At 40.2% G+C, this 25,450-nt stretch overlaps 1 protein-coding gene and 1 pseudogene across 1 annotated transcript in view; one reads left to right on the top strand and one right to left on the bottom strand.

The window, feature by feature from the left end:
• The window catches only part of FANCM (FA complementation group M), a 35,066-nt gene that overhangs the window by 7,217 nt on the left and 2,399 nt on the right, over positions 1-25,450 (bottom strand). The window contains exons 3-8 of the mRNA XM_069464595.1: positions 11,670-11,747; positions 7,969-8,127; positions 5,955-6,083; positions 3,960-4,092; positions 3,492-3,617; positions 2,363-2,449 (exon numbers count right to left, since the gene is read on the bottom strand). Of these exons, the coding sequence (XP_069320696.1) occupies positions 2,363-2,449; positions 3,492-3,617; positions 3,960-4,092; positions 5,955-6,083; positions 7,969-8,127; positions 11,670-11,747 (712 nt within the window). The remainder of the gene's footprint in view (positions 1-2,362; positions 2,450-3,491; positions 3,618-3,959; positions 4,093-5,954; positions 6,084-7,968; positions 8,128-11,669; positions 11,748-25,450) is intronic.
• On the top strand, positions 2,876-3,299 carry LOC138380909 (large ribosomal subunit protein P1 pseudogene; annotated as a pseudogene).

The raw sequence follows: 25,450 nt of genomic DNA, 5'->3' as shown, positions 1-25,450 counted from the left end.
GTGACCATGGTAGTTATTTAATCTCTTTGAGCTTTAGTTTCTTCATATCTAAAATGGACTGATGTCCATAAATAAAACAGCAAATATAAAGTATATGGTTTTGCACATAGAAATTAGTTAATAATTGCAAGTTGTGTGGGTTTTCTGGTTGTTACTTGTTTTCTTTTGTTTTTAAGTTTCATTGGGATTTTGACAATCCTTTCTTCTTCCTTATGATCTATATTAATTATGCATGTGTGCCAGTGAATACACTAAGCATTTTATATATTAACTTATTTAATCTTCACAACAACTCTAATCAATAAATGACTTAACATGTATAAAGTTAATTCACAACACATAAGCAAAAAATAGGACTTGAAAAAGTAGCTGTTGCAAATAAAATTATTCTAGATAAACCTCCTTTGAATCATCATAGCATCAAGCATTAAGCCTCCGTATCTGACCAATTGATGAATTGCTACTTTCACTGCAAAGCCTATCTCCTTCAACCAGCCACAGCCTGCATTTCTGTCTTCATTCCACTGAAGCTCCTTCTAGGAAAATCAGTAACTTCCATACTACCAAATTCAACGAACACTTTTTAGTTCAGTTTGTCACATGTCCTAACTGAATTTAACACAGTCCACTCTTTCCTACTGAAATAGTCTCCACCCTCAGCTTCTCTGGCACTTTTCTTGTCTGGTTTCCTCCCCAAACTCCTTACTGGCTTTTTTCCCTCTAAATTCTAAATGTTGATATTCTTCAGGACTTTATTCTGGGACCCTCTTCTGTCTTTAGACGGTCTTCCTGGTAATCACGTCTATTCCAAAACTTTAAATATGACCTTTATGATGATGACTACAAAACGTATTCATATATAAATATATAAACATAGCCCAGACCATTCTTCTGAGATTCACATTCACTTATTCAATCAATGGCTACTTGACATCTCTACTTAGATGTCTCAAAAACACCTTAACATGTTTGCTCTCTCTTCTCTGTTCTTTAATTGAAAAATATAAAGTTCATATATATTTATGGTGTATAACATGATGTTTTGATATGTATACATTGTAGAATGGCTAAATCAAGATAATTAACATATGCATTACCTCATATACTTATCTCTATGTTGTTCTTAATTTACTCTTTGCTCATATAGCCATTTGCAAACATATACACATACTTATAGACAGCTATGATTCCTTTTTTGTTCTCATAGCCTGTGTCCAATCCATCAACACATACAATAAATAAGTTGGCTCCAACTTCAACATGTATCTAGAATCTAAGCCGTCTTAACACCTGCACCACTACTGCCTTGGTGCACACCATGGTCATCTGTCATTTATAAATTAAAAACCAAAGTCCTGATTTGCCCTACAAGTCCTCCATGACCTGGCCTCTGGTTATCGCTTGCTTTTACCACTCTTAGCTTCACTTACACTATTCTACCACATTGGTCTGTTTACTTATCCTTAGTCATATCAAGTACCCTACTGCTCAGGACCTTTGAATCTGTTATTGTTACTGACTGGAATGATCCTCCCCCAGAAATTCACAATGCTTGCTCCCGTAGCTCCATCAAGAATCAGTTCAAACATCACTCTGCAGACAGGCATTCTGTAACCACTGTGAACAAATGTGAACTTGAAAGAGCCAGTTCTTCAGAATGGATCCCAAGTGGTTAACTGGGCCTAAATTTAAATAGAGCCAAGCAGTCACTTGCTGACTAGAGGGCACACACATACTCTGAGTTCCCCCAACATGTGCACCTTTCTAACTCTGGGACTTTCAGAACTCATCTGAACCAACCAATCAGAGCCTACCTGCCTTGGCCAATCAGGGCTCAGCTATATTGACCAATCAGAACTAAGCAAGTTCCAATCTTTCATTTGTATAAACAGACCTAATTGGGCACCTGGGCAGGAACTTTTGCTATAAAACCTGAGCCCTCCCTTGTTCTCTGGGCTACACCTTCCTTTTAGTCCCTGGTTTGCAAACTGTTCACTGGAATAAAGTCTCTTTCCTCCATATTTCTTTTCAAAGAACTTTTGTTCACATCACCCTATTTAAAACAGCACTCCTCCATCACTCTTTCCCTTACCTACTTTACTTTTCCCTACTATATGTTTTACTGCTTCCCCTATATTGCCCTAAACTAACTTTTCTTTTTCATATAATACCCTATTCTTAACATTCCCACCATTCCCCTTCCTCCCCCTTTCCAAAATGTCTCAGAGCTTTTTAATATTCATTATCCAGAGTAATTAAAAGTCCAACTTCTCCATAAGACATCTTAGCCCAAACTAATGAGTTTAAGTTTTAGCTATTTCAATAGCTTTGTCTTGTCTTAAAGCTACCAAATATGACCTACCATTCCATGATGTGAAGTGTTCAACAACAACTTCTTCTAATTTCTTTAACTTTGGATGACTATAAAAAAAATTTTTATCTTTATCTCCTGCAAAAAAAAAAAGAAAATTAAAATTTTTTTCCATATTCAATTACACTAATGTATATTGTTATCCTTTTCAAACTACATATGTTAAAACTTACTTTTTTCTTTTTATTTAAAAAGTAGCCTCTAGGTAGCACATAAGTCTTACAGTAAAATGAACTTTGAATTTTGATGAAAATTTTAGCCTGAGAGAGAATCCAAACAAGAATCAGCAGCAAAGCAAAAAGACAAAAATACACATTTAGTTAAACTATACATCACTTTTTGGTAGTTCTGGAGAATTTCCACTACCAGGAATAACCACTAACATTATATGTTTAAAGTTTATAAACCTGTTTAAAATTTATAAACTTTAAACTTGAATATAAAATCTGCCCTTTCCCCAGCTGCTGCCAAGGTGCTCGGTCCTTCCGAGGAGGCTAAGGCCACATTGGGGTGAGGCCCTCACTACATCCGGCGACTAGCACCGCGCCCGGCAGCGCCGGCCCCATACTCGCCGGCGCCACGGCCTCTGTCTCGGAGCTCACCTGCATCTACTCGGCCCTCATTCTGCACGATGAGGTGACCGTCACGGAGGGTAAGATCAATGTCCTTATTAAAGCAGCTGGTGTAAATGTTGAACCTTTCTGGCCCGGCTTGTTTGCAAAGACCCTGGCCAATGTCAACATCGGAGCCTCATCTGCAATGTAGGGGCTGGTGGACCTGCTCCAGCAGATGGTGCTGCACCAGCAGGAGGTCCTGCCCCCTCCACTGCTGCTGCCCCAGCAGAGGAGAAGAAAGTGGAAGCAAAGAAAGAAGAATCTGAGGAGTCTGATGATGACATGGGCTTTGGTCTTTTTGACTAAATCTCTTTTGTAACACGTTCAATAAAAAGCTGAACTCAGAAAAAAAATAAATAAACAAAATCTGTAGGCATTTAACAGATCTGTTGTTACAGAAACATAAGTAACTATAGATAGACAGGTGCATCAATGGAACAAAATTTCAAAATCAACCTTGAGAAAGAAAAACAACACAATATATAAATTTAAGTGAAAAACCAGACCTTTTTGGATAGTAGAAATACCACTTGCTGAAGTACTACGTGTATGTGCAAACATACACTCTAGATGATTATAGAGTTTCATGAAGTCCTCATTTCGGCTAAGTTCAGTTTTTGACCGTGTCATTCCTTCAGAAATTAAGAAAAGTTTTCCCAGATAAATAAACTTAATAACATTAATCAAAATTTATTATTTATTAAAAAGAAATTAAACTTTAGCAATAAATGCAAGTTTTTCAGATTTAAACATGAAAACTAACAACTTTTTCCAGGTCCACTTTCACATGTGTATTAATGAATGGCTTTCTTTTTTCCAGCAATTTATCTAAAACAAGGAAACATGGCCATGTTATATAATTATTCCACTGATTTTTAAAATAAGGCATTTTAAGTAATCCAAACTGCTCAATATATGTCTATAACCAAAATAATATATGTCATTATTTCTTTAAATAATTTCATATAATTTACCTTTGGTTCCACCCATAATTCCACAAAGGAAGAAATATAATGATCTCATTCCCATTTGCTGCAATAATTCATAACCGTGATATAAACTAATACAAATAGCAAACTCTCCCTCGATTATGCCTTGTTGTTTTCCCTAGAAAAACAGCAGCATATGACAAAGTTAATGAGAGAAAGAAAGAAACATACATGCTTCATACCCAAGTTGTCAGGCCAGCAGTCAGCATAACATTTACAATATCCCAAATGACCATAATAATTATTCCCTTTATATTGACTATCACTGAGGGGTTCTACTGAATGTCACGTTATAGGATGTTGCTGTGGGAAGGTGTCAATGTATTTTGCATATAAAATCTGTCTCTTTTTTTTCTTTAATTAAACAGGAAACTTTTAAAGAGAATAAAGTGGAGAAACATTCATCATATACTGTTTCCCTTTATAGTTAAATTATTAGCGGTATATAGATTCATTTATTCTTTCAAAATTATTAAATAAATACCTACTACATGGCAAGCAGTGAGCTAGATATTTGAGATACAATGGAAATGGAAAACAAGTCAGATATGGGCCCATCCCCATGACTGTTACTGGCAAAAGGACAAACATTTAATCAGACTGTTTAACACCAACATTTAACACCAAGTATATGTGCCATAATAATGTCCGACATTAAGCACCAGACTCTGTTCTAAGCACATCACTAGCATAAACTCATTTAATCTTAATACGTAGGAGGCAAGCTACTACTGTTATGCCCATTTTACAGTTGATGAAGCTCATACAGGTAGTAAGCAGTAGAGCCAGTATTTAGACCTGGAAATTTGACCCTGAAGTCTTGTGCTTTCAACTACTACTCTCATGGAAAAATGAAAATCTCATACACATTCCTTTAATGGGATTAGATAGTATGTGTATCTATCTGATAAAATAGCTTTAAAACAGATTACTGAGAATATATTTTAATTATTTTTCTTTGAGATGAAGACTACTACCTTATGTTTTTAGTAGCATTTGACATCAGTGATTGTCATTTTAAATATTTCCAGGATAGAAATAAATGACCTAAAATGGTACCCTAATTGTTTAAAAAAGTACCTCTCCATAAAATACAAATTCTTACCAGTAAGATCAAGTTCAACGGATTTAGATTTACTATTTAAAATATCAAAAAACTTTTAACTCCTAGCAGAAATTAAAGCATATTTTATTAAAGTTTTATATAATAATATACTGCAATTTCACCAAAAGTTTTGTATAATAATATCCTGCAATTTCTTTTCGTAGTTCCCCTGATACTACAGAATAAAGACCACATTTCTTGACGTAAGACTACTTCCATGTAGTCACAACCTACATTAACCATCATGTTTGGCTTCCTCAAACCTCTACATCAGGCAAATTAGTTTGCTCACTGTCGCCTACCTGCCTTCATTCAGTTGCTTCTGTGCTTTTGCACATGCATTTCCTATCTGTTCAAAGAATGACTAGGTGCCTTGAGCATCTAGCTCACCTTGTGCTTGTGAGCATCTCTTCTGACATTGGACCTAGCTGGCTGTATATTTTTCTATCCATCTATTTTTTTCCTGCAAGATTAGAAATAAGAAGCATGCTGTGATGCTTCTTTCTAATCTCTGGTTTCAAGACTACCTATCTCTCCTCCAAAAAAAACAAAACAAAGCCTAAGAGTAAGACTAAATGTTCTAGGTCTAAAATATAGTTAGAATTTAGCCTCTCATGGCCTTGTGACTTTACAAAGTAAAAATGGACTAACTGATCAATCGTTTATTAAATAAAGTTAAAATACAAATTTATCTTAATTTAAATCATTAAACTGTATTTCTGCTAGGTTTTTTTCCATGCTTTTATAAACTACGTAAATCATTCCTGAATTCTTGATGAGTCAATATACGTCCCCAAAGAAGTCGTTATTTACATTTTATCCTATATCTGAGTAAAAATTTAATCTATCATCAAAATTTATTTAAAAATACCTACCACAATATTTGGAGGTGGGTTTTTCCTAAATTGATCTCTTGCCAGAATTATCTGGTATTTTGTTAGATTGGGGATATCCCTTCTCAAAACATTCCTCTGAATCAAAGAACTGGCAAATGCTTCCAAAATCTGTAAATTTGAAAGAAATCTAGTTTTAAAGTCCTTTTTCAAATAGAATCAGTTTCTCACATATTAAAATAGGAGTTATATATTTAATAAAGTTTGTCTTATAATGAATTTTTAAGTAAACACAGCAAAGATAACAACAAAATTTAAAAGTACTTGACATCTGGCTGGGCACAGTGGCTGATGCCGGTAATCCTAGCACTTTGGGAGGCCGAGGCAGGAAGACCATTAGAGGCCAAGAGTTCAAGACCAGCCTTAGCACCACATTGAGACCCCCGTTTCTACAAAAAATAGAAAGATTAGCCCAGTGTGGTGGCATGTGCCTGTAGTTCTATCTAATCTGGAGGCTGAGACAGGAAGATCACTTGAGCCTGGGAGTTTGAGGTTGCCGTGAGCTATGATGATGCCACTGCTTCAGGCTTCCAAGTAGCTGAGACTACAGACCCAGCCACCACGCCTGGCTAATTTTTTGTAGAGACTGGGTCTCACTATTTTGTCTAGGCTGGTCTCAAACTCCCGGCCTCAAGTGAACCTCCCACCTCGGCCTTCCAAAGTGCTAGGATTACTGGTGTGAGCCACCTCATCCAGCCTGTAATGATTTTAATCCAATCAAAATGTATTAGTATCTAATAGAGTACTAAAAAAACTTTACATTTTAATAATGCTTAGAATTTTGTTACCAATAACATAAAAACAGAAAAACCGTATTCCTATAAAACCTCTCTTTAAGAAAGACATTATAGATTAAATAATAGATGAATGTTTCAGTTATGTATTCCTGTAACCATCCTTAATCCATGGCAATGAAAATGTGAAAACATGTTGTTCTCCTACCATAACACTAATGATGAACTATAGAAAAACAATTCATCTCGTTACCTCAAATTTCTTCCAATGAAAGCGACAACTGTCTAAGCAGTTTCTCAACAGCTACAATATTGACATTTGGGCCAGATTATTCTTTGTTGTGGGTGGCTGTCCTGTTCAATGCAGGATGTTTAGCAGTTTCCTTGTCACTATACACTAGATGCCAGTAACTACCATATACTCCATCCCCTGCCTTTCCCCTCCCCCACCCCTAGTTGTACCAGCCAAAAACGTGTCAAGACATTGCCAAATGTTAGGCAGGTAAAATCATTTCTAGTTGAGAACTACTGCTATATAAAGGCTCAGGGAGGAAAATACTGAAAATGTATTTCATTACAAAAGAAACTTCTGGCTGAATCTGGGTACGTGTCACAGGTGTGTTCACATTGTAAAAATTCACTTATGTGTTGTACACTTTGTTATTTAGACTGCAGTTAAAAGGTTTACTCAGACAAAACCATATAAGGCTATTATTTACTTTAGAAATGATCTATCTTTTGTATTTCTCCTTTAAATAATAGTTTGCTAGTACATATAAAACATGGTGCTTGGCCAGGTGCGGTGGCTCATGCTTGTAATCCTAGCACTCTGGGAGGCCAAGGCAGGAGGATTGGTTGAGTTCAGGAGTTTGAGAGGAGCCTGAGCAAGAATGAGACCCTGTCTCTACTAAAAATAGAAAAAATTTGCTGGGCATTGTGGCATGCACCTGAAGTCCCAGCTACTCAAAGCTGAAGCAGGAGATTCACTTAAGCCCAGGACTTTGAGGTTTCTGTGAGCTAGACTGATGCCACAGCACTCTAGCCTGGGCAACAGAATGAGACTCTGTCTCAAAAAAATTAAATTAAATTTAAAAAAAAAAAAAAATGGTGCTCATTCCGGAAACAGTAATTTCAAAGAAATTTTCAACATATGAATTATATAAAATGAGATAACTGTATATAATAGCCAAATCCTGCTAGCTGAAATAATTATATTAATAGTTCATGTATCAAAACTCTGAATTATGATAAAAATAGCTTACCTGGACATATGTCTTTTGGATGGCTGCAAGTTCTTCACCAAGGGGAACAACAAGCTTTTCAACTCGTCTTTCATGGGAGTATGGCAAAATATCTGGAGAATCTTCAGACCGAAGCTCAATTTGTCCAATTAGTAAGTTAGTAATAACCTGTTGCACAGCCTAAAAAAAATCATTTAAATATGATTATAAATTATATTACATGTTAAACCTTTTTAGTTTGTCACTAACAGAAATAACAATAAAATTTTGAAAGTAGCACTAGAAATTCATAACATTAAATATCTAAAAAAGAATAAAGAGGACGGGCGTGGTGGCTCACGCCCATAATCCTAGCACTCTGGGAGGCTAAGGCGGGCAGATTGTTTGAGCTCAGGAGTTCGAGACCAGCCTGAGCAAGAGCGAGACCTCATCTCTACTAAAAAAAATAGAAAGAAATTATCTGGACAGATAAAAATATATATAGAAAAAATTAGCCGGGCATGGTGGCACATGCCTGTAGTCCCAGCTACTTCGGAGGCTGAGGCAAGAGGATTGCTTGAGCCCAGGAGTTTGAGGTTGCTGTGAGTTAGGCTGACGCCACAGCACTGTAGTCCAGGCAACAGAGTGAGACGCTGTCTCAAAAAAAAACCAAAAAAACAAAAAAAAAAAAAAAAAAAGAAAAGGAAAGAAAAGAAAAAAGACAAGCCCATAAAGAAAGTACATCAGAAGTAGCACAATATGGAGAAAATGTTTCTGAAACACCTTTTCCCAAAACAGCTGCTTCATGGTAAGCATCTAAGAGATACAAATATTAGTAAATGTTTAACAAGTTCCTCAAGTGTATTTTGGTACTTTCCAAATGGCATCTTTATAAAGATTCAGACAAAACAAAGTTTTAGATTAGCAAACTAAATCCCCAAAACATTATCTAACAGTCCATTTCAGAGCCAGAACTAGAATCTAGAGATCCTGATTCTCTGGCAAATACTTTTTTACACTGATTTTTTGTATGAAAAAGGAGAAGTCATTACTATTAAAGGACACAAATGTCTATTAAGAATACTTTACAGGCTGGGAATGGTGGCTCACGCCTGTAATCCTAGCACTCTGGGAGGCAGAGGCAGGAGGATCGTTTGAGCTCAGGAGTTCGAGACCAGCCTGAGCAACAGCGAGACCCCCGTCTCTACGAAAAAAAAAAAAGAAATAGAAAGAAATTAGCTGGACAACTAAAAATATATAGAAAAAATTAGCTGGGCATGGTGGTGCATGCCTGTAGTCCCAGCTACTTGGGAGGCTGAGGCAGAAGGACTGCTTGAGCCCAGGAGTTTGAGGTTGCTGTGAGCTAGGCTGACGCCACGACACTCTAGCTAGGGTGACAGAGCGGGACTCTCCCTCAAAAAAAAAAAAAAAAAAAAAGAATACTTTACAAATTGGATTGTTAAGAGATTGAGTGCTTAGAGGGCCTATACTAAATCAATTATTAATAAATTAGTAGAATATTTTCCATTAAATCAACACATATGATGTGAATATATTTCTGGGGCTAAATTTCATTCACCAAAAGCTTATAAAGGCTTCATTGTAAAATTAGGAAACTGGAACAAAAAAATATAATCTGTTGGTATAAACAACTATTGTACCTCTAACTATAGGACTGATAGTGTGACTAACAATTAAAAGAGACCAAAAAAAGGGGATCCTGAGACTATCTAAAAATTAACAGCTTTTTTAAAACTAGGAAGGCATATGGGCTTAGTTTCAGGGAAAAAAAACACTCTAGAGCAAGAATCCTATCTTAGTCACCTTTGTATTCCCAACACCTGGCACAGTGCTTAATATAGTACACTATATTTACCAGGGGCCTATATACATGTAAAATCTAGAGTATATTTATGATCATTTTACAAAAGTAAGAGTTTAATATTTTTAATAGTTCATTCAACAAATATTTGAGTAACTCACACATGCCAGACACTCAGTTAATGATAGAGCTATGACCAAAATAGACATAATTCCTGCATTCATGTAGCTGATATTTTAGTGGGGTGGAAAGACAATAAATAAATGAATAAACAAAAGAATGACAGATCATGATAAATAAGAAGAAAATAGCAAGATCGGGAAAGCTGACTTTATAGCTTAGAGTGGACCTTTCTGAAGGGATAACATTGAAGCTGACTAAAAAATAACTTATCATGTTTAAACAAGATTAAAGAAAAACCAGAGATAGGATAGAAATTTCTAAATTCATCATGGCAAATGGGTAGAGGAAAAAAGTCTTACAGCTTGGCAGAGTTAAAAGCTATCTCAGAAAGTATCCAGTTGAATCCCTATCCACTATAGAAGACCATTCAGAGATACTAAAATCAGAAAGTTATGGAATAGGGCTCAGAATCTGCATTTTTACCATTCTCCAATAAAGAAAACCAGAGCCCGCTGGAGAAATGGTAGATTCCAACTAAATGAGTGTTAAGCATCTTGTCATGCCAGAAAGTTAGGAAGTGCTTAAAAAAAAAAAGTGCATGTCTAAAGGGCACAAAAGCCAGCTTGAAGGAGCTACCAATGACCAAAGCTGGAACAATATGAACAAAACTTGACATAATCGTATTGGATTATAGCCCATAGAAAAAAATAAATATCTATTAGTCCATACGGATATAAAGAATTGAATTAATAAATGGGGGAAAGGAAATACATCTTCATAACAGAAGAACTTAAGTTAACAAATGTAAAAGAAAGGAGGGAAAGAAGAAACAATCATTAGGCAAACACCACACAAAAAACAGTTGCAAGTAGGAACCACCACTGGATGCTAACACAGGGTTATTTACATAATCTCAAAGTATCTCCCCCATAAGATACTTACCAATTACAAAGAGAAAAATTTTACAATGGAGAAACCAAGAAAGCATCATCTTAAGCAAGTCAAGATTAACAGCAACAGGAATAAATCGACATCATGTATTCCCTGATAGGATGCACTGAGAAAGGTACGGCATCACTTCTGGGTATTCTTGGCAAAAATGCATAACCTCAATCCGTCATGAGAAAATATCAGACGAATCCAAATTGAGGGATATTCTACAAAATAACTGGCAACTACTCTTCAAAAAAATCAAGGTGACAGAAGACAAGAAAAGACTCAGAAACTGTCACAGATTGGAAGGGACTAAGGAGACATGACAACTAAATGCAATGTGAGATCCTAGACTGGACCTTGGAGCAGAAAAGGACAAACTTTTCTATGGGAAAACCGGCAAAATTCAGATAAAATCTGCAGATTAATTACTAGTATATCATTGTTAATTTTCTGGTTTTCATAAGTTTATTTTGATTACATATGTTAACATTAGGGGAAGTTAAATGAGAATCGTATGAAAATTTCAATTTTTGCAAATTTTCTGGAAGTCTGAAGTAATTTCAAATTAAAACTTAAAAAACTGAAAATAGTAACAATTTTAAAAAACACTTTTACGATTTAAAAAAAATTCAGTACCTTTAACAAACAGCTTAGGTGATTCTAAGGCACACTAAATTCTGAAAACTACTAATTTAAAGAATCTCTTGCAACCACAGAAGAAAAGCAAGGCAGATTGTAGGAAATGTTGTTATCCTAATGTCAAACTAGATAAATAATAGAGTGGAAAACTGATCTGGCCCCACATAAAAGTTCTTATTTTCTTAAATGTTATTAATAATAAATGGAAAAACATTTTACTTACCTTCATATCACTACCTGGTGTAGCAGTAAGAGCCAAGATTCTAAAGTGATTTGTATATTTGACTAGTTCTCTTACAACCTTAAAAAAAAAAAAAAGTTCTTTAATATCATCTGTCCAACACAAAAATAGCAGTGGTTCTTTAAATAAACTATCATAGATGGTTCATTATCATTATTCCTTAATTGGCATATTGAGGTGTAATGGGTTAAGGGAAGAAAGACACCCCTGTAGGGTTAACTTGTTGAGAAACTCTAATGAATGCTATCTGCTTCTGTACTAAGCTTGCTGGTCTGGGAACCAGGGAAGTGGGGAGGATGATTGCCCTGTCATGGGTTCAACATAGGCCTAAAAGATAATCAAGATAAATGTGGTATGCTTGGTCAGTAGAATAGATGACCTTTTACGTCAGTGATTGCACCCTGTTTTATGGCGCCAAGGGGTCTATGAAATCACCAGACCTCCGGGCGGTATAACCTTAAATTGTTAATGATTGTCCTGTTTTTGTTCTCTTTGTTCTTCTTGTACATGTGTATAGGCACGTAGCCCTCCTCAAAAAGGGTATAAAATCCCTGTACAACTTCAAGTCGGGGCCACTCTCTGTTATTGTTTGGTGGACAGAGGTGGTCGCCGGCCGGCTAATAAAGACTCCTAAACTGGCATTAAATTCTCTTGTGATCTGCTTGCGCGCTTCCACATTATAACATTTGGAGGCCCCAGCGAGATTCGAAGGGACTAGAGTGTGGAAGCGCTGTTTGGGTCCTTCACCGGAGGGAGCTCCTGGGAATACGATCTCAGCTCCGGGAAGGCTCAGACCCTCTAAAATTCTTGCAAATTTGCTGTAGGAGTCTTCCGTTTGTTTGCACCGGTGAGTTGTTTTGTTCTGTTCTGTGGGCCCTTTTGATTACCTGAGGGAGGCTGGACGCAGCTGACTCCCCTGGTTTGAGGCTCTAAAGGCGAGACGTCGCTTGTGAGCCAGGTTTTCTGTTTCTGTTTCTGGTTTTGCTCTATATATGTGGTGTTTGTCTATTATATGGTATATTTGTTTGTTATTTTGAATGTGCGCTTGGGCAACCTTCCTATTGTAACAAGCTGCAGCTGAGAGAGAGGTAAAGTCTGTCTGTCTGATTGAGTGAGTGAAGCGTGACTGTATGAGGTTCCACGGCTGCGGCTACGGAATCTGAGTGGGTCCTAACCTGCGTTTCTGTGGCGACGTCGTACGGCATAACGGTGATTCACTCCCCGAAAAAGGAGTGACCGGGCCCGGGCTTTATACGGGTACACCTTAGCCAAGACGCGCCTAAGTTCCCGCGAGGGACGCAGCCAGGCGGACACCTGAGAGAAACTCCCTTCCCCGTTTCCTTTGTGAGCATGGGACAGACTCAGACAAAGCCTCTATCTATTCTCTGAGAAAGCGAAACCAAGTAGATCCGTTTGACGAGGAATCCAAGCGGTAGCCGGCGGCGGTAGCCGGCTAAAATCTGTTGTTTGTTGCTTCTGTGTTTGTCTTTTGTTTTCCAACCAGCGGGAGGCACCCCAAGAGGGGATAAGTCCGGGACCGCTGGGCGGAAAGCGTTTTCCAACCAGCGGGAGGCACCCCAAGAGGGGATAAGTCCGGGGCCGCTGGGCGGAAGGCGTTTTCCAACCAGCGGGAGGCACCCCAAGAGGGGATAAGTCCAGGGCCGCTGGGCGGAAAGCATTTTCCAACGGGCGGGAGGCACCCCAAGGGGATAAGTCCGGGGCTGCCCGGTGAAAATTCTGCTTCTATTTGTCTGAGTTTTAGATGGTTAGAACAGGACCGGTCTAGTATTGTCTGTTTGTGCCTTTGTGGATTTCTCTTGAGTGATATTGGCCAATTTATGAGAAAAAGACCAAGAAATGGGTCCGGACTCTTAGGTCAGGTGTGTGATTGAAATTAAATGCCTACTGTGTGAGTGTCTCTAAGTGTGACTATTGGTGAATGAGGTTCGTGAGTGAGTCTGCTGAGCTGAGTTGCTGCTGAGTGGAGCAGCCCAACAGCTTCTCCTTTTTCTACGGCCCTCTCAGTCTCTGGATTTACAATCTCCTGGTTACAGATTGTTTGGGGGCTCCCTTCCCTGTTGGCGCTACTGCTTGGTATTGGCTTGTCCACCGTGACCCCTCAATCCTGGGGACCTCTAAAGAAGGCTGCCTTCACACTTCTTTGCTGGTTCTTGGTGGGCCTTGTGTGGTTGCAAACTGCCACCTCCCCCTCTGAAGTGTATGCAACAACAATTTGAGCTTGAATTATACGTACAAATATAATTTTGCTGTGTGTTTCTTTACACAGATTGAGAAAGATGGGGCAGACGGCCTCACGACCAGCAGACTGTATTAACTGCTCTCCTCTTGAGTGTTTTATAAAGAATTTCACAGATTTCCAACAGAGGGCACGGCCTTATGGCTTTACTGTTAACTCTCTTGACTTACAGAAGTTTTGTGAACGAGAATGGCCAACTTTCGGGGTTGGATGGCCGCCGGAGGGTAGCTATCAAAGATCCCTAGCCGCCCGAGTGCAGACGGTGGTTTATGGAAACCCAGGTCACCCTGATCAAATTCCTTATATTCAAATCTGGAATGATATATTGGCAGATAATCCTCGGTGGTTGCGTCATTGTAAAAAGGCGGCTTCTCTGCCAAAGGCTGTCATGGTGTCAAAGATGGTAGGAGGGCAGAGGGAGGGACAAGCGGGGCGCAAGCTATATCCAGTATTGTCGGGACAAGAGGGGGACCCCTTTTTGGAAGAGCCCCCTCCTTATGTTACAGCTCACTCTCGAGGGTCGGAGCACTCCGAGACAGGGTCTCAGAGCCCCCTTGATCCAGCTAGTCCCCCGCACACTCGTAGCGGTTCCCAATACCAACCAACGCCTGGTGGTCCCATATCTGAGGCCCCTATTCTTCCTTTACGACAGGCACCCATGAGTCCCGGGACCGATCATCCTCCTTTTATGGTATATGTTCCTTTTTCCACCAGCGACTTGTATAATTGGAAGAATCAAAACCCCTCTTTTTCTGAGAAACCTCAGGGATTAATATCTCTTTTGGAAACAATCTTTTTTACTCATCAGCCCACCTGGGATGATTGTCAACAGCTTTTGCAGGTGCTTTTTACATCTGAGGAACGAGAGAGAATTCGGAGGGAGGCTGCTAGGGCAATTCCTGGCCCAGACGGGCAGCCAACAACTGACCCTGTCCGAATAGAGCGTGTATTCCCCTCCCTGCGTCCTGACTGGGATCCAAATGAAAATGAAGGTAAGGGGGCTCTTGATCAGTATCGCCAGACTCTGCTTAGGGGTATACGGGCCGCCGCCAAGAAGCCGACTAATTTGTCTAAGGTAAGCGAAACAGTGCAGGGACAAAATGAGGCTCCGGCGGCATTCTTAGAACGCCTCTTTGAGGCTTATCGCCTTTATACCCCTATCGATCCTGAGGCACCTGAAAATAGGCGGGCTATTAATATTGCCTTTGCCACACAGTCGGCCCCTGATATTAGGAGAAAGTTGCAAAGACTAGAAGGGTTTGAAGGGAAATTGCTGTCTGAACTGGTGGAAATTGCCCAGAAAATTTATAACAATCGAGAAGACCCTAATGTTGTGCAGTCTAAAAGGATGGCCAAGATCCTGGTAACTGCTATGGGGAATTCTCAGAGTCCGTGTACAGAAATGAACAAAACCAAGAAGGGGAGATACCCCAAGAAGGGTCGCAGTGATCTAGCACCAAACCAATGTGCCTATTGTAAAGAAAATGGACATTGGAAGAGAGATTGTCCGCTCCTTTACCAAAAGAAGGGAGGCCAACCAACTCCAGTTTTGGTGGAAGAGACTGAGTGACGGGGCCCGGGCTCCATTTTGATGAGCCCCCAGGAGCCCAGGGTCACGTTGAATGTAGGGGGCACCCCAGTAAATTTTCTGGTAGATACTGGAGCCACGCATTCTGTTTTACAGAAGGCAATGGGACCTGTATCGGAGGAAAGAGTCTCCATACAGGGAGCTACAGGAAAGACTAAATCGTATCCGTGGACTAAGACGCGGATAACGAATTTAGGAAAAGGGACGATTACTCACTCTTTTCTAGTCATACCTGAATGCCCATACCCTCTTCTGGGCAGAGATCTACTACAGAAATTGAGGGCCACTATAACCTTCCAGGGGGACGTGACTGAACTTTCGTTTGGCCAAGGCCCCTCTGCTATGCTTCTCACCTGCCCCCTATCAGAAGAATATTTGCTAACCGAGGAGGTCCCTAAAAGGGTTAAGTTGAGTAAATACTTGCAGGAGCTTCAGTATAAAATACCTGGTGTTTGGGCAGAAACCAATCCACCCGGTCTGGCTTCTCACCGCCCTCCCATTATCGTGCAATTGACCAGCACTGCCACGCCGATACGCGTGCGGCAATACCCCATTAGCTTGAAAGCAAGGAAGGGAATTGCCATTCACATAGCAAGACTCAGACAGGCAGGAATTTTGGTGCCTTGTCAATCTGCCTGGAACACCCCTTTGCTCCCAGTTCAAAAGCCGGGAACGAATGATTATCGACCAGTACAGGACCTGCGGGAAGTGAACAAAAGGACTGAGACTATCCATCCCACGGTGCCTAACCCATATACTCTCTTGAGTATGTTACCTCCAAATCATCAAGTTTACACTGTGCTGGATCTAAAGGATGCCTTCTTTTCACTCCCATTGGCAGCGGTAAGTCAGCCTATTTTTGCCTTTGAATGGATTGATCCAGAGGGGGAATATTCGGGACAGTTGACTTGGACTCGATTGCCACAAGGATTTAAGAATTCCCCTACCCTGTTTGATGAGGCACTAAGCCAGGATTTGGTCCAGTTCCGACAAAATCATCCACAGGTGACTCTTTTGCAATATGTGGATGATCTCCTCTTGGCCGCACAAGACCAAGTAACATGTAAAAAGGCAACTGAAGATTTATTGCTTGAATTGGCCCAGTTAGGTTACAGAGTTCCTGCCAGGAAGGCTCAATTATGTACTCCAGTAGCTACATACTTGGGTTATAAACTAAAAGAGGGAAAGAGAACTCTCTCCACTGACAGAATCCAAGCTATTTTAAAAATTCCACAACCCCAAACAAAGAAACAGGTGCGGGAATTCTTGGGGGCAGTGGGATATTGTAGACTTTGGATTCCCAAGTTTGCTGAAATAGCAAAGCCATTGTATGCTAGCACTGGAGGAAAGGGAGAAACCTTAGTGTGGACTGAAACTGAGACCAAAGCTTTTGAAAGTTTAAAACGGGCACTTGTGAATGCCCCAGCACTGACTTTGCCTGATGTGACTAAGCCTTTCAAGTTATATGTGGCTGAAGCACGGGGAATAGCGAAGGGAGTGTTGACGCAGGAATTGGGGCCTTGGAATAGGCCAGTAGCCTATTTGTCAAAGAAACTAGACCCGGTGGCTTCAGGTTGGCCAGGATGTGTGCGTGCCGTTGCGGCAACTGCCGTTTTAGTAAAGGAGGCCTTGAAGCTAACTTTGGGACAGGATTTATGTGTAATTGCCCCACACTCAATAGAAACTTTGTTGAAGAGTCCACCTGATAAGTGGCTTTCAAATGCTCGGATAACTCAATATCAAGTGTTACTATTGGATCCGCCCAGGATTCGGTTTTTGAAAACTGCTTCCCTTAACCCTGCTACTCTGCTTCCGGATACAGAATTGTCAGAACCTCTGCATGACTGCTGTGAAATATTAGAATCTTTGACAAGTTTGCGACCTGATCTTACAGATCAACCTTGGCCGGACCCTGAAGAAGAGTTATACACGGATGGGAGCAGCTATGTGAATGAAGGAACAAGGTATGCAGGGGCAGCAGTAGTCACCAAGGACCGGGTTATCTGGGCACAAGCTCTTAACCCAGGAACATCAGCCCAAAAAGCTGAACTTATTGCCTTAACCCAAGCTCTTAGATGGGGAAAGAATAAAGTAATTAACATTTATACTGACAGTAGATATGCTTTTGCTACGGCACATGTTCATGGGGCACTTTACCAAGAGCGGGGCCTTTTAACTTCAGGCGGAAAGGAAATAAAGAATAAATCTGAGATCCTAGCTCTCCTAGAAGCTATTTGGCTGCCAAAGAAAGTGGCCATTATTCATTGTCGGGGGCATCAGAATGAGAGTACCCCTACAGCGAAGGGAAACATGTTTGCTGATGTCACTGCTAAGGAAGCTGCCCGAAAACCAGTGGGGCCTCTCCATATTTTGCCTGTTCTGCCTGAGCGACTCTTGCCGCCCTCGCCGGTTTATTCAGAGGGAGAATTGGAACTGGGAAGGACTCTAAGAGCAACCACCGATCCGGGAGGTTGGAAAGTCCTTCCAAGTGGCAGGATCTTAGTCCCACAGCACCTGGGTCGCCGGTTAATTGAACAAATACATCAAAGTACGCACCTAGGAAGCACGAAGGAGGCAGAACTTCTTCAACGAGACTATTATATACCTAACTTGCATCAGATGACCCAACAGATAACTGCCGGATGCCTGACATGTGCGCAAGTTAATCCAGGTAAAAGACTGAACCCCCACCCCGGGGTCAGGTTGCGAGGACAAGCCCCTGGGGAGCAGTGGGAAACTGACTTCACGGAAATCAAGCCAGGCAAGTATGGATACCGCTACCTGTTGGTATTCGTGGACACTTTCTCAGGATGGATAGAAGCATTTCCTACGAAATCAGAAACAGCACAGGTAGTAGTAAAGAAGTTAGTAATGGAAATTGTACCTAGATTCGGCCTTCCTTTAGCCTTGGGGTCCGACAATGGCCCGGCATTCATTGCCAAAACTACTCAATTATTAGCTCAGGCATTACAAATTAAATGGAAGTTACATTGTATTTATAGACCGCAAAGTTCAGGTCAGGTAGAAAGGATGAATAGAACATTAAAGGAAATATTATGTAAGCTAAGAGCGGAGACGGGCGAAGACTGGGTGAGCCTCCTTCCTTTTGCACTATTAAGAACTAGGTGTACTCCATATGTCAGAGGTATAACACCATATGAAATAATGTTTGGCCGTCCACCCCCACTGGTTCCTAAAGTGGGAGAAGAAAAACTAGCTGAATTAAGTGACCACACTCTTCTTAAATCCCTGCAAGCCTTACAGCTGAGCACTCGGAAGATCCACAACTTAGTCAGGGCTGCACACTCTAGTCTTGCTAATTCTCCTTCTGATAAAGTTTCTCTTCAGGTACAGCCCGGTGACCTTGTTTGGATAAAAAAACTCCAGCCCGCTACTTTAGAACCAAGGTGGACTGGACCTTTACCGGTGATTCTCACCACCCCTACGGCTGTAAAGGTGGCAGGAAAACGCCACTGGATTCACCATACCCAGATCAAAAAGGCGACTCCAGTCCAAGAAGAACGATGGACGGCTCGGCCCACCGAAGATCCACTAAAGATAAGACTTTTAAGACATTCCTCTGGAGCATCTTGATGGGGATGGTGGCGACGAGCCCCCACCAGCCTTTAAATTACACTTGGGTGCTCACGCGCACAGTCGATGGGACAGTGATAACTCAAAATGTTACGGTCTTTTCTCCCTTGCTATATTTTGATTTATGTCAACTTTTAGGTAACACTGAGCCTGTGATGGGGTTATTACCTGAAGGGAGGTTCGGGGCCTATGGATGTGGCAATATTAACATAGAAGGAAACATGCAACGCATTAGGTATTATGGTTGCCCTACTACAGGCCCCTCGCATTGTCATGCAAATGGACAATACTGTATAAAGTGGGGCTGTGAAACTATAGCTAGTTGGATAAACAATGACCCTGATATTATATTGACAAAAGAAGCTTTTAAGTGTGTTTCTTCAAATACCTGTAACCCCGTAACTATAAGTATTAAACGGGGCCAGGATCAGACTTGGGCCACAGGGAAGACCTGGGAATTTCACCTGTACGGAAGAGGGGGAAAGAAGGGGCCAGAAGTCTCATTCACTATTCAGAGATTTACCCCTGTTCGTCAATTTAATCCTATAGGCCCAAACCGTGAGACTTATTTAGGACCTGAATTACCGGCACAAGCAATCCTAGAGCCCACAACACCAGAAAAGGACTTGTTGCCAGAGCCACGCCGAAAGCCTGTGTTAAATTTGTTAAGTTCAGTGTATAAGTTTGTTAACCAAACAAAGCCTAATATAACTCGAGATTGTTGGCTCTGCCTTAATCCAGAACCTCCTTATTATGTAGGGATTGGAGCCATCCGACCCTTAGGTCAAAATGAAAATAATATAAGAAACTTGACTGCTGAAGAAATATATAAGCAACATTTATGTAAATGGGGTCAAAGGCCCAAGCTGACTTTAGAAGACCTACAGGGACAAGGAACTTGTATTTACCCTGTGGGGTTCACTTTATCCCAGTCTCCCTATATGGCGTCATGTAATATTACTATTCAATTGAATAATTTGACAGATCCCGAACCTAAAACACTCTTGGTGGCCCCAAATGGCACATGGTTTGCGTGTACTACAGGTATCACCCCTTGTGTCAGACCCTCGATAATTATACAAAAGCAGGATTTGTGTATTCTATCTCATATCGTGCCTCAAGTCTACTTTTATTCAGGAGAAGGCGGACGAGAACATCTTCAAGCTTCCATCCCTTGGCGGCTAAAACGAGCCATTCCAGTTTTGGTACCGTTATTAATTGGACTAGGCATTGCAGGTTCGGCTACTGTAAGTACTGCGGCCTTAATAACTGAAAATCAAAATTTTAAAATCCTGAGTCACCAGGTAGATTTAGATTTAAGTGACTTGGAAAAATCCATTAGTTATTTAGAACAATCAGTTGATTCACTGGCCGAAATAGTCTTGCAAAACAGAAGAGGGTTAGATTTATTATTCCTGAAACAAGGTGGATTATGTGTAGCCCTGGGAGAAACTTGCTGCTTCTATGCCAATCATTCTGGAATTATTCAGAATAGTCTTTCCCAAGTAAGAAATAGAATACGGGAAAGAGAAGAACAAATTAATGCTGAAAATAACTGGTATCAAAACTTGTTCACCTGGTCCCCATGGCTCACCACCTTGTTGTCAGCTATAGCCGGACCATTACTGTTACTTTTATTAATAATACTGATTGGTCCATGCATACTTAATTGTTTAACAAACTATGTACAAAGGCACATACAAGGTGTGAAATTAATGGTGTTGCGTACCCATTATCACCACATTTGTGAAGATGAACTGTAATAACTATCAAGGATTTGATATCTCGCTGAAAACCAGTGGGGAATGTAATGGGTTAAGGGAAGAAAGACACCCCTGTAGGGTTAACTTGTTGAGAAACTCTAATGAATGCTATCTGCTTCTGTACTAAGCTTGCTGGTCTGGGAACCAGGGAAGTGGGGAGGATGATTGCCCTGTCATGGGTTCAACATAGGCCTAAAAGATAATCAAGATAAATGTGGTATGCTTGGTCAGTAGAATAGATGACCTTTTACGTCAGTGATTGCACCCTGTTTTATGGCGCCAAGGGGTCTATGAAATCACCAGACCTCCGGGCGGTATAACCTTAAATTGTTAATGATTGTCCTGTTTTTGTTCTCTTTGTTCTTCTTGTACATGTGTATAGGCACGTAGCCCTCCTCAAAAAGGGTATAAAATCCCTGTACAACTTCAAGTCGGGGCCACTCTCTGTTATTGTTTGGTGGACAGAGGTGGTCGCCGGCCGGCTAATAAAGACTCCTAAACTGGCATTAAATTCTCTTGTGATCTGCTTGCGCGCTTCCACATTATAACAGAGGGTGTAGTGAATAGAACTACTATTAGTCATAGTATCTGCAGAGCAATTTAACTTTATTCCACACCAACCAAGAACACATTAGATGCCTTCAGGTCAATGGAAACAAAAAGAACACGTTAGAGCTTTTCTATATAAAAAGCTACAACATCAAGGCCTAATACAGAGGCGAATCAAAATACTTAAAGGGCTACTTCAAGGTCAGATGGAAGAGGAAGACAGTCCAGTCTCCCTTGCTTGGGCCACAGTCTAGCCACAGCAATATCCATATGCACACTTGACAGGGAGATAGATTGTAACAGATAAAAACTAAAAAAATTTTAAACAGCAATATGAAATCATATTTGAAATTTTAAAAAATTTAGGAAAGATTTTAAAGAAGTTAGATTTTATGTGGAAGGCTCACAGTTTTTAAATTAAGTTTATTCATAAAAAATAAGGTAATTGAAATAATTTTAAAAATCGGTTTCCTTTTAAATACTAAAATATTTCCACCATGGCATCAAAGAACCATTCTACTCTAGTTTGAACTCAACACCCACTTCTAGTATGATTAATACTGGATAATTTGCCAGATTCCTGTTGGGGCAGTTTAGTATTGTTAAGGTGACCTGGGGATATTGCTAGCATAAGAACCTCTGCGGATGTGACAGTCTGCATAGGTGTGGCTGTTTTCCAAGTGGTAAAGACATTCCAAGGGCAGGAGGAACTGAAAACAGTTTCTCTCCTGGGGCGGAAAACTGCTCCAGGACTGCTATCAGGAACACCCAACCTGCCGGAAAACTAGCCTGGCCCCAATTCCAAACTGATGTTCTTGTTTAGCTTTAGGCTAGAAATAGCTTTGCTGAGATTATTATGCACCTGAATATCTTAATCTTTATAAATAATCTGTAAAGTTTGCCTGTGGGATATCTTTAGGATATGCAATCTTTATGGAAATCTATAGAACATTGTTTGCCTGTGGGATATTTTAGAATACGTCTGTTTATATGATTTACAATGATCTTTTTTTCTTGGGATGAATAAAGTTCTTGGGATGAATAAATACGAGTGAGGAAGCCTTGAGTCCCCTGACTCCACTGTTTCTCTTCTACTGTCTCTTTTCTTTTATTCCTGCATGGTGCCCTGTTTCGGCCCTGTTGGCTGGGGAATTCCTGGCAGATTCCCATGTGCACCTTCAGGTGAGGCCCCAAAACAAAGAAAAAAGGACTCCCATGTAAACTGATTTGCCAGACCAGCTATCAGTATCCCATTTTTCCTGCATTAGAATTAAACAACAAAACCAGATTATCTAAAAATCACCTCATTTCAACCCAAGTCAAAGATAAATTCAGGCCAGGCATGCTGGCTTACACCTATACTGCTAGCACTTCAGGAGGCCAAGGGAGAAGGATCAGTTGAGGCCAGGAGTTCAAGACCAGCCTGAGCAAGACCCTGTCTATACAAAAAATAGAAAAATTAGCCAGGCATGGCAGTACATGCTTATAGTCCCAGCTACTAGAGAGGTTAAAGCAGAAGAATCACTTGAGCCCAGGAGTTTGAGGTTGCAGTGAGCTATGCAGTATGCAGTGAGCTATGAGTGCACTGCACTCTATCTAGCCTGGGTGACAGAGGGAGACCCTGGCTCATTCATAAATACATACACACATACATACATACATACATACATAAATTCAATGAGACTAACACTGAATCCTGATTAAAACTCAAAAATATTATTTATATTATATGATATAAATTGCATATGAAAACATAACATTAAACTTAATCTTCAGAGACCTAAGTATAATTATTCTAATTAAACACTGAGGTGGGGCCAAAGACAGTGGTAATCCTAACATTTTGGGAGGCTGATGCAGGAGGACTGCTTGAGGCCAAGAGTTCAAGACCCTGTCTCTACAAAAAAATAGACAAATTAGCCGGGCATGGTGTCACATGCCTGTAGTCCCAGCTTTCCAGGAGGCTGAAGTGGGAGTATTGCCTGAGCCCAGGAGTTTGAGGTTGCAGTGAGCTAGGATGACACCACTGCACTCTAGCCCAGGCAACAAAGAGAGACTCTGTCTCAAAAAAAAAGAAAAAAATACTGAGATGGAGAGGAAAAATATGTTCACAATGTCAGGTTCATAAAAAAGTTTTAAAAAATTTAAAAATTGAAAAAACTGACACAAGACAAAATATCCCTAATGACCCTTTCCATTTTAGCTTAATGCTAGAAGTGATGTCCTTAGATACCACAGAAGAATTAAAAAAAAAGTCATAAATGCAGCAAGGAAGACATAAAAAGACCACTTATTGGATTAGTGCTTTTATAAATCCTTTTTGTACAACAGCCAAAATTCAAAGCATTCTTTCAGAATGTGAGGCAGTTGTGGCAGTTCTGACTTAAAACATTTCATAGTTATACGCCATATGTACCAATACACTTGCCAGAACTGTTATACATGAAAAGTGAACCAAATATATTACTTCCTTTCAGGAGGGATTCTCAAGCATCTTGCAGAAGAGGAAATGATGTGTTTATAACCTTCGAAGCTACATGCTTCACGGAGCTGGCGTACCCGCTGGAACCTATATCTAGAATATTCAATGTAGTATAAACTCTCAGGGCTGTTTCGTTATTAATGAAGTCAATGCCTGTTTAACTGTACTCAATAAAAGCATAAATCTTGCACTTATTAAAAAAAAAAAGATCTTGTAGGCTGGGCACAGTGGCTCACACCCGTAATCCTAGCACTCTGGAAGGCCCCGTGAGGAGGATTGTTTGAGGCCAAGAGTTCAAGAGCAGCCTGAGCAAGAGCGAGAGGACCAATTATAATGTTAAATTTCTATAGCAAGAAGATTGAGACTTTACAAATTTATGCTGACAATAATATGGAGAATGCATGAGAAATTTCTGAGTACCAGACTGAGGAGGAAATAATTTTAGATTAGGCTAAATATGTGTAATATTAATATATATTATTTATATATGCATATCAATATAAATAAGCATACAAATTTATATATGTATACATTGATTAAATATGTTAACTTAAACATCAGGAATGGTTCTAATCATTTGTTTAGTAGGAATGTTGGGGTGAAAAATTCATGGACAACCTTCCACTCATCTGTAACTATGTCTCCTGAGTGCTAGGGACATTCCCTTCATTAAGAAATAGGCCGGGCTTGGTGGTTCATGCCTGTAATCCTAGCACTCTGGGAGGCCTAGGTAGGAGGATTGCTTGAGGTCAAGAATTCAAGACCAGCCTATTTTTTTTTTGCCTACAGAAACCCGTTTAATATCAACACACCGTACCCAAGACCAAGACAGACCCACCACCCACCGTCGGGAGACCCCCGGGAAGAGAAGAGCAAAGTGCGTCGAGTTCATACAAGGAGTAAAACCACACAGTGGCCCAGCCCAGCGTGTCCCCAGCCCACTGCTCTGCACCAGGCCCTGGGCTCACAGCCCCTCGGCGCGGGCGCGGAGGGCCAGGCGTGCGGAGCAAGAGTGAGACCTCATCTCTACAAAAAACAGAAAAATTAACTGGGTGGTAGTGTGTGCAAATGTAGTCCCAGCTACTCTGGAGGCTGAGGCAAGAGAATTGCTTAAGCCCAGAAGTCTGAGGTTGCAGTGAGCTATGATGATGCCACTGCCCTCTAGCCCAGGTGCCAGAGAAAGACTCTGTCTGAAAAAAAAAAAAAAAAAAAAATCATCCAATGCCCACAAAAAACATTTTAAAATACATTAAATATAAGCTAAATCTTCAAAATGAGTTCCATATAATTTGAATAAAAATTTGTAAATGCCCCTCTTGAGCAGAAATCTTAACACACTGCGTATTCATTTAATTTGGAAAGACACAAATAAATGGAAAAATATATCTATTTCCTGGATATAATTAAGAATATCAACTATAAGAAAGATGAGAATTCTCTCTAATACAGACATAATACAATAACATTTAAAGTCCCCAACAGAAAGTACTTTACAAATTCACAGTAATTCACTGGCAGTAAAAGTCATGT

This window comes from Eulemur rufifrons, chromosome 2 (assembly GCF_041146395.1).
Source record: "Eulemur rufifrons isolate Redbay chromosome 2, OSU_ERuf_1, whole genome shotgun sequence".
Lineage (NCBI taxonomy): Eukaryota > Metazoa > Chordata > Mammalia > Primates > Lemuridae > Eulemur > Eulemur rufifrons.
Note: the sequence above shows the minus strand (reverse complement) of the source record. Positions and strands in the feature narration are given on the sequence as shown.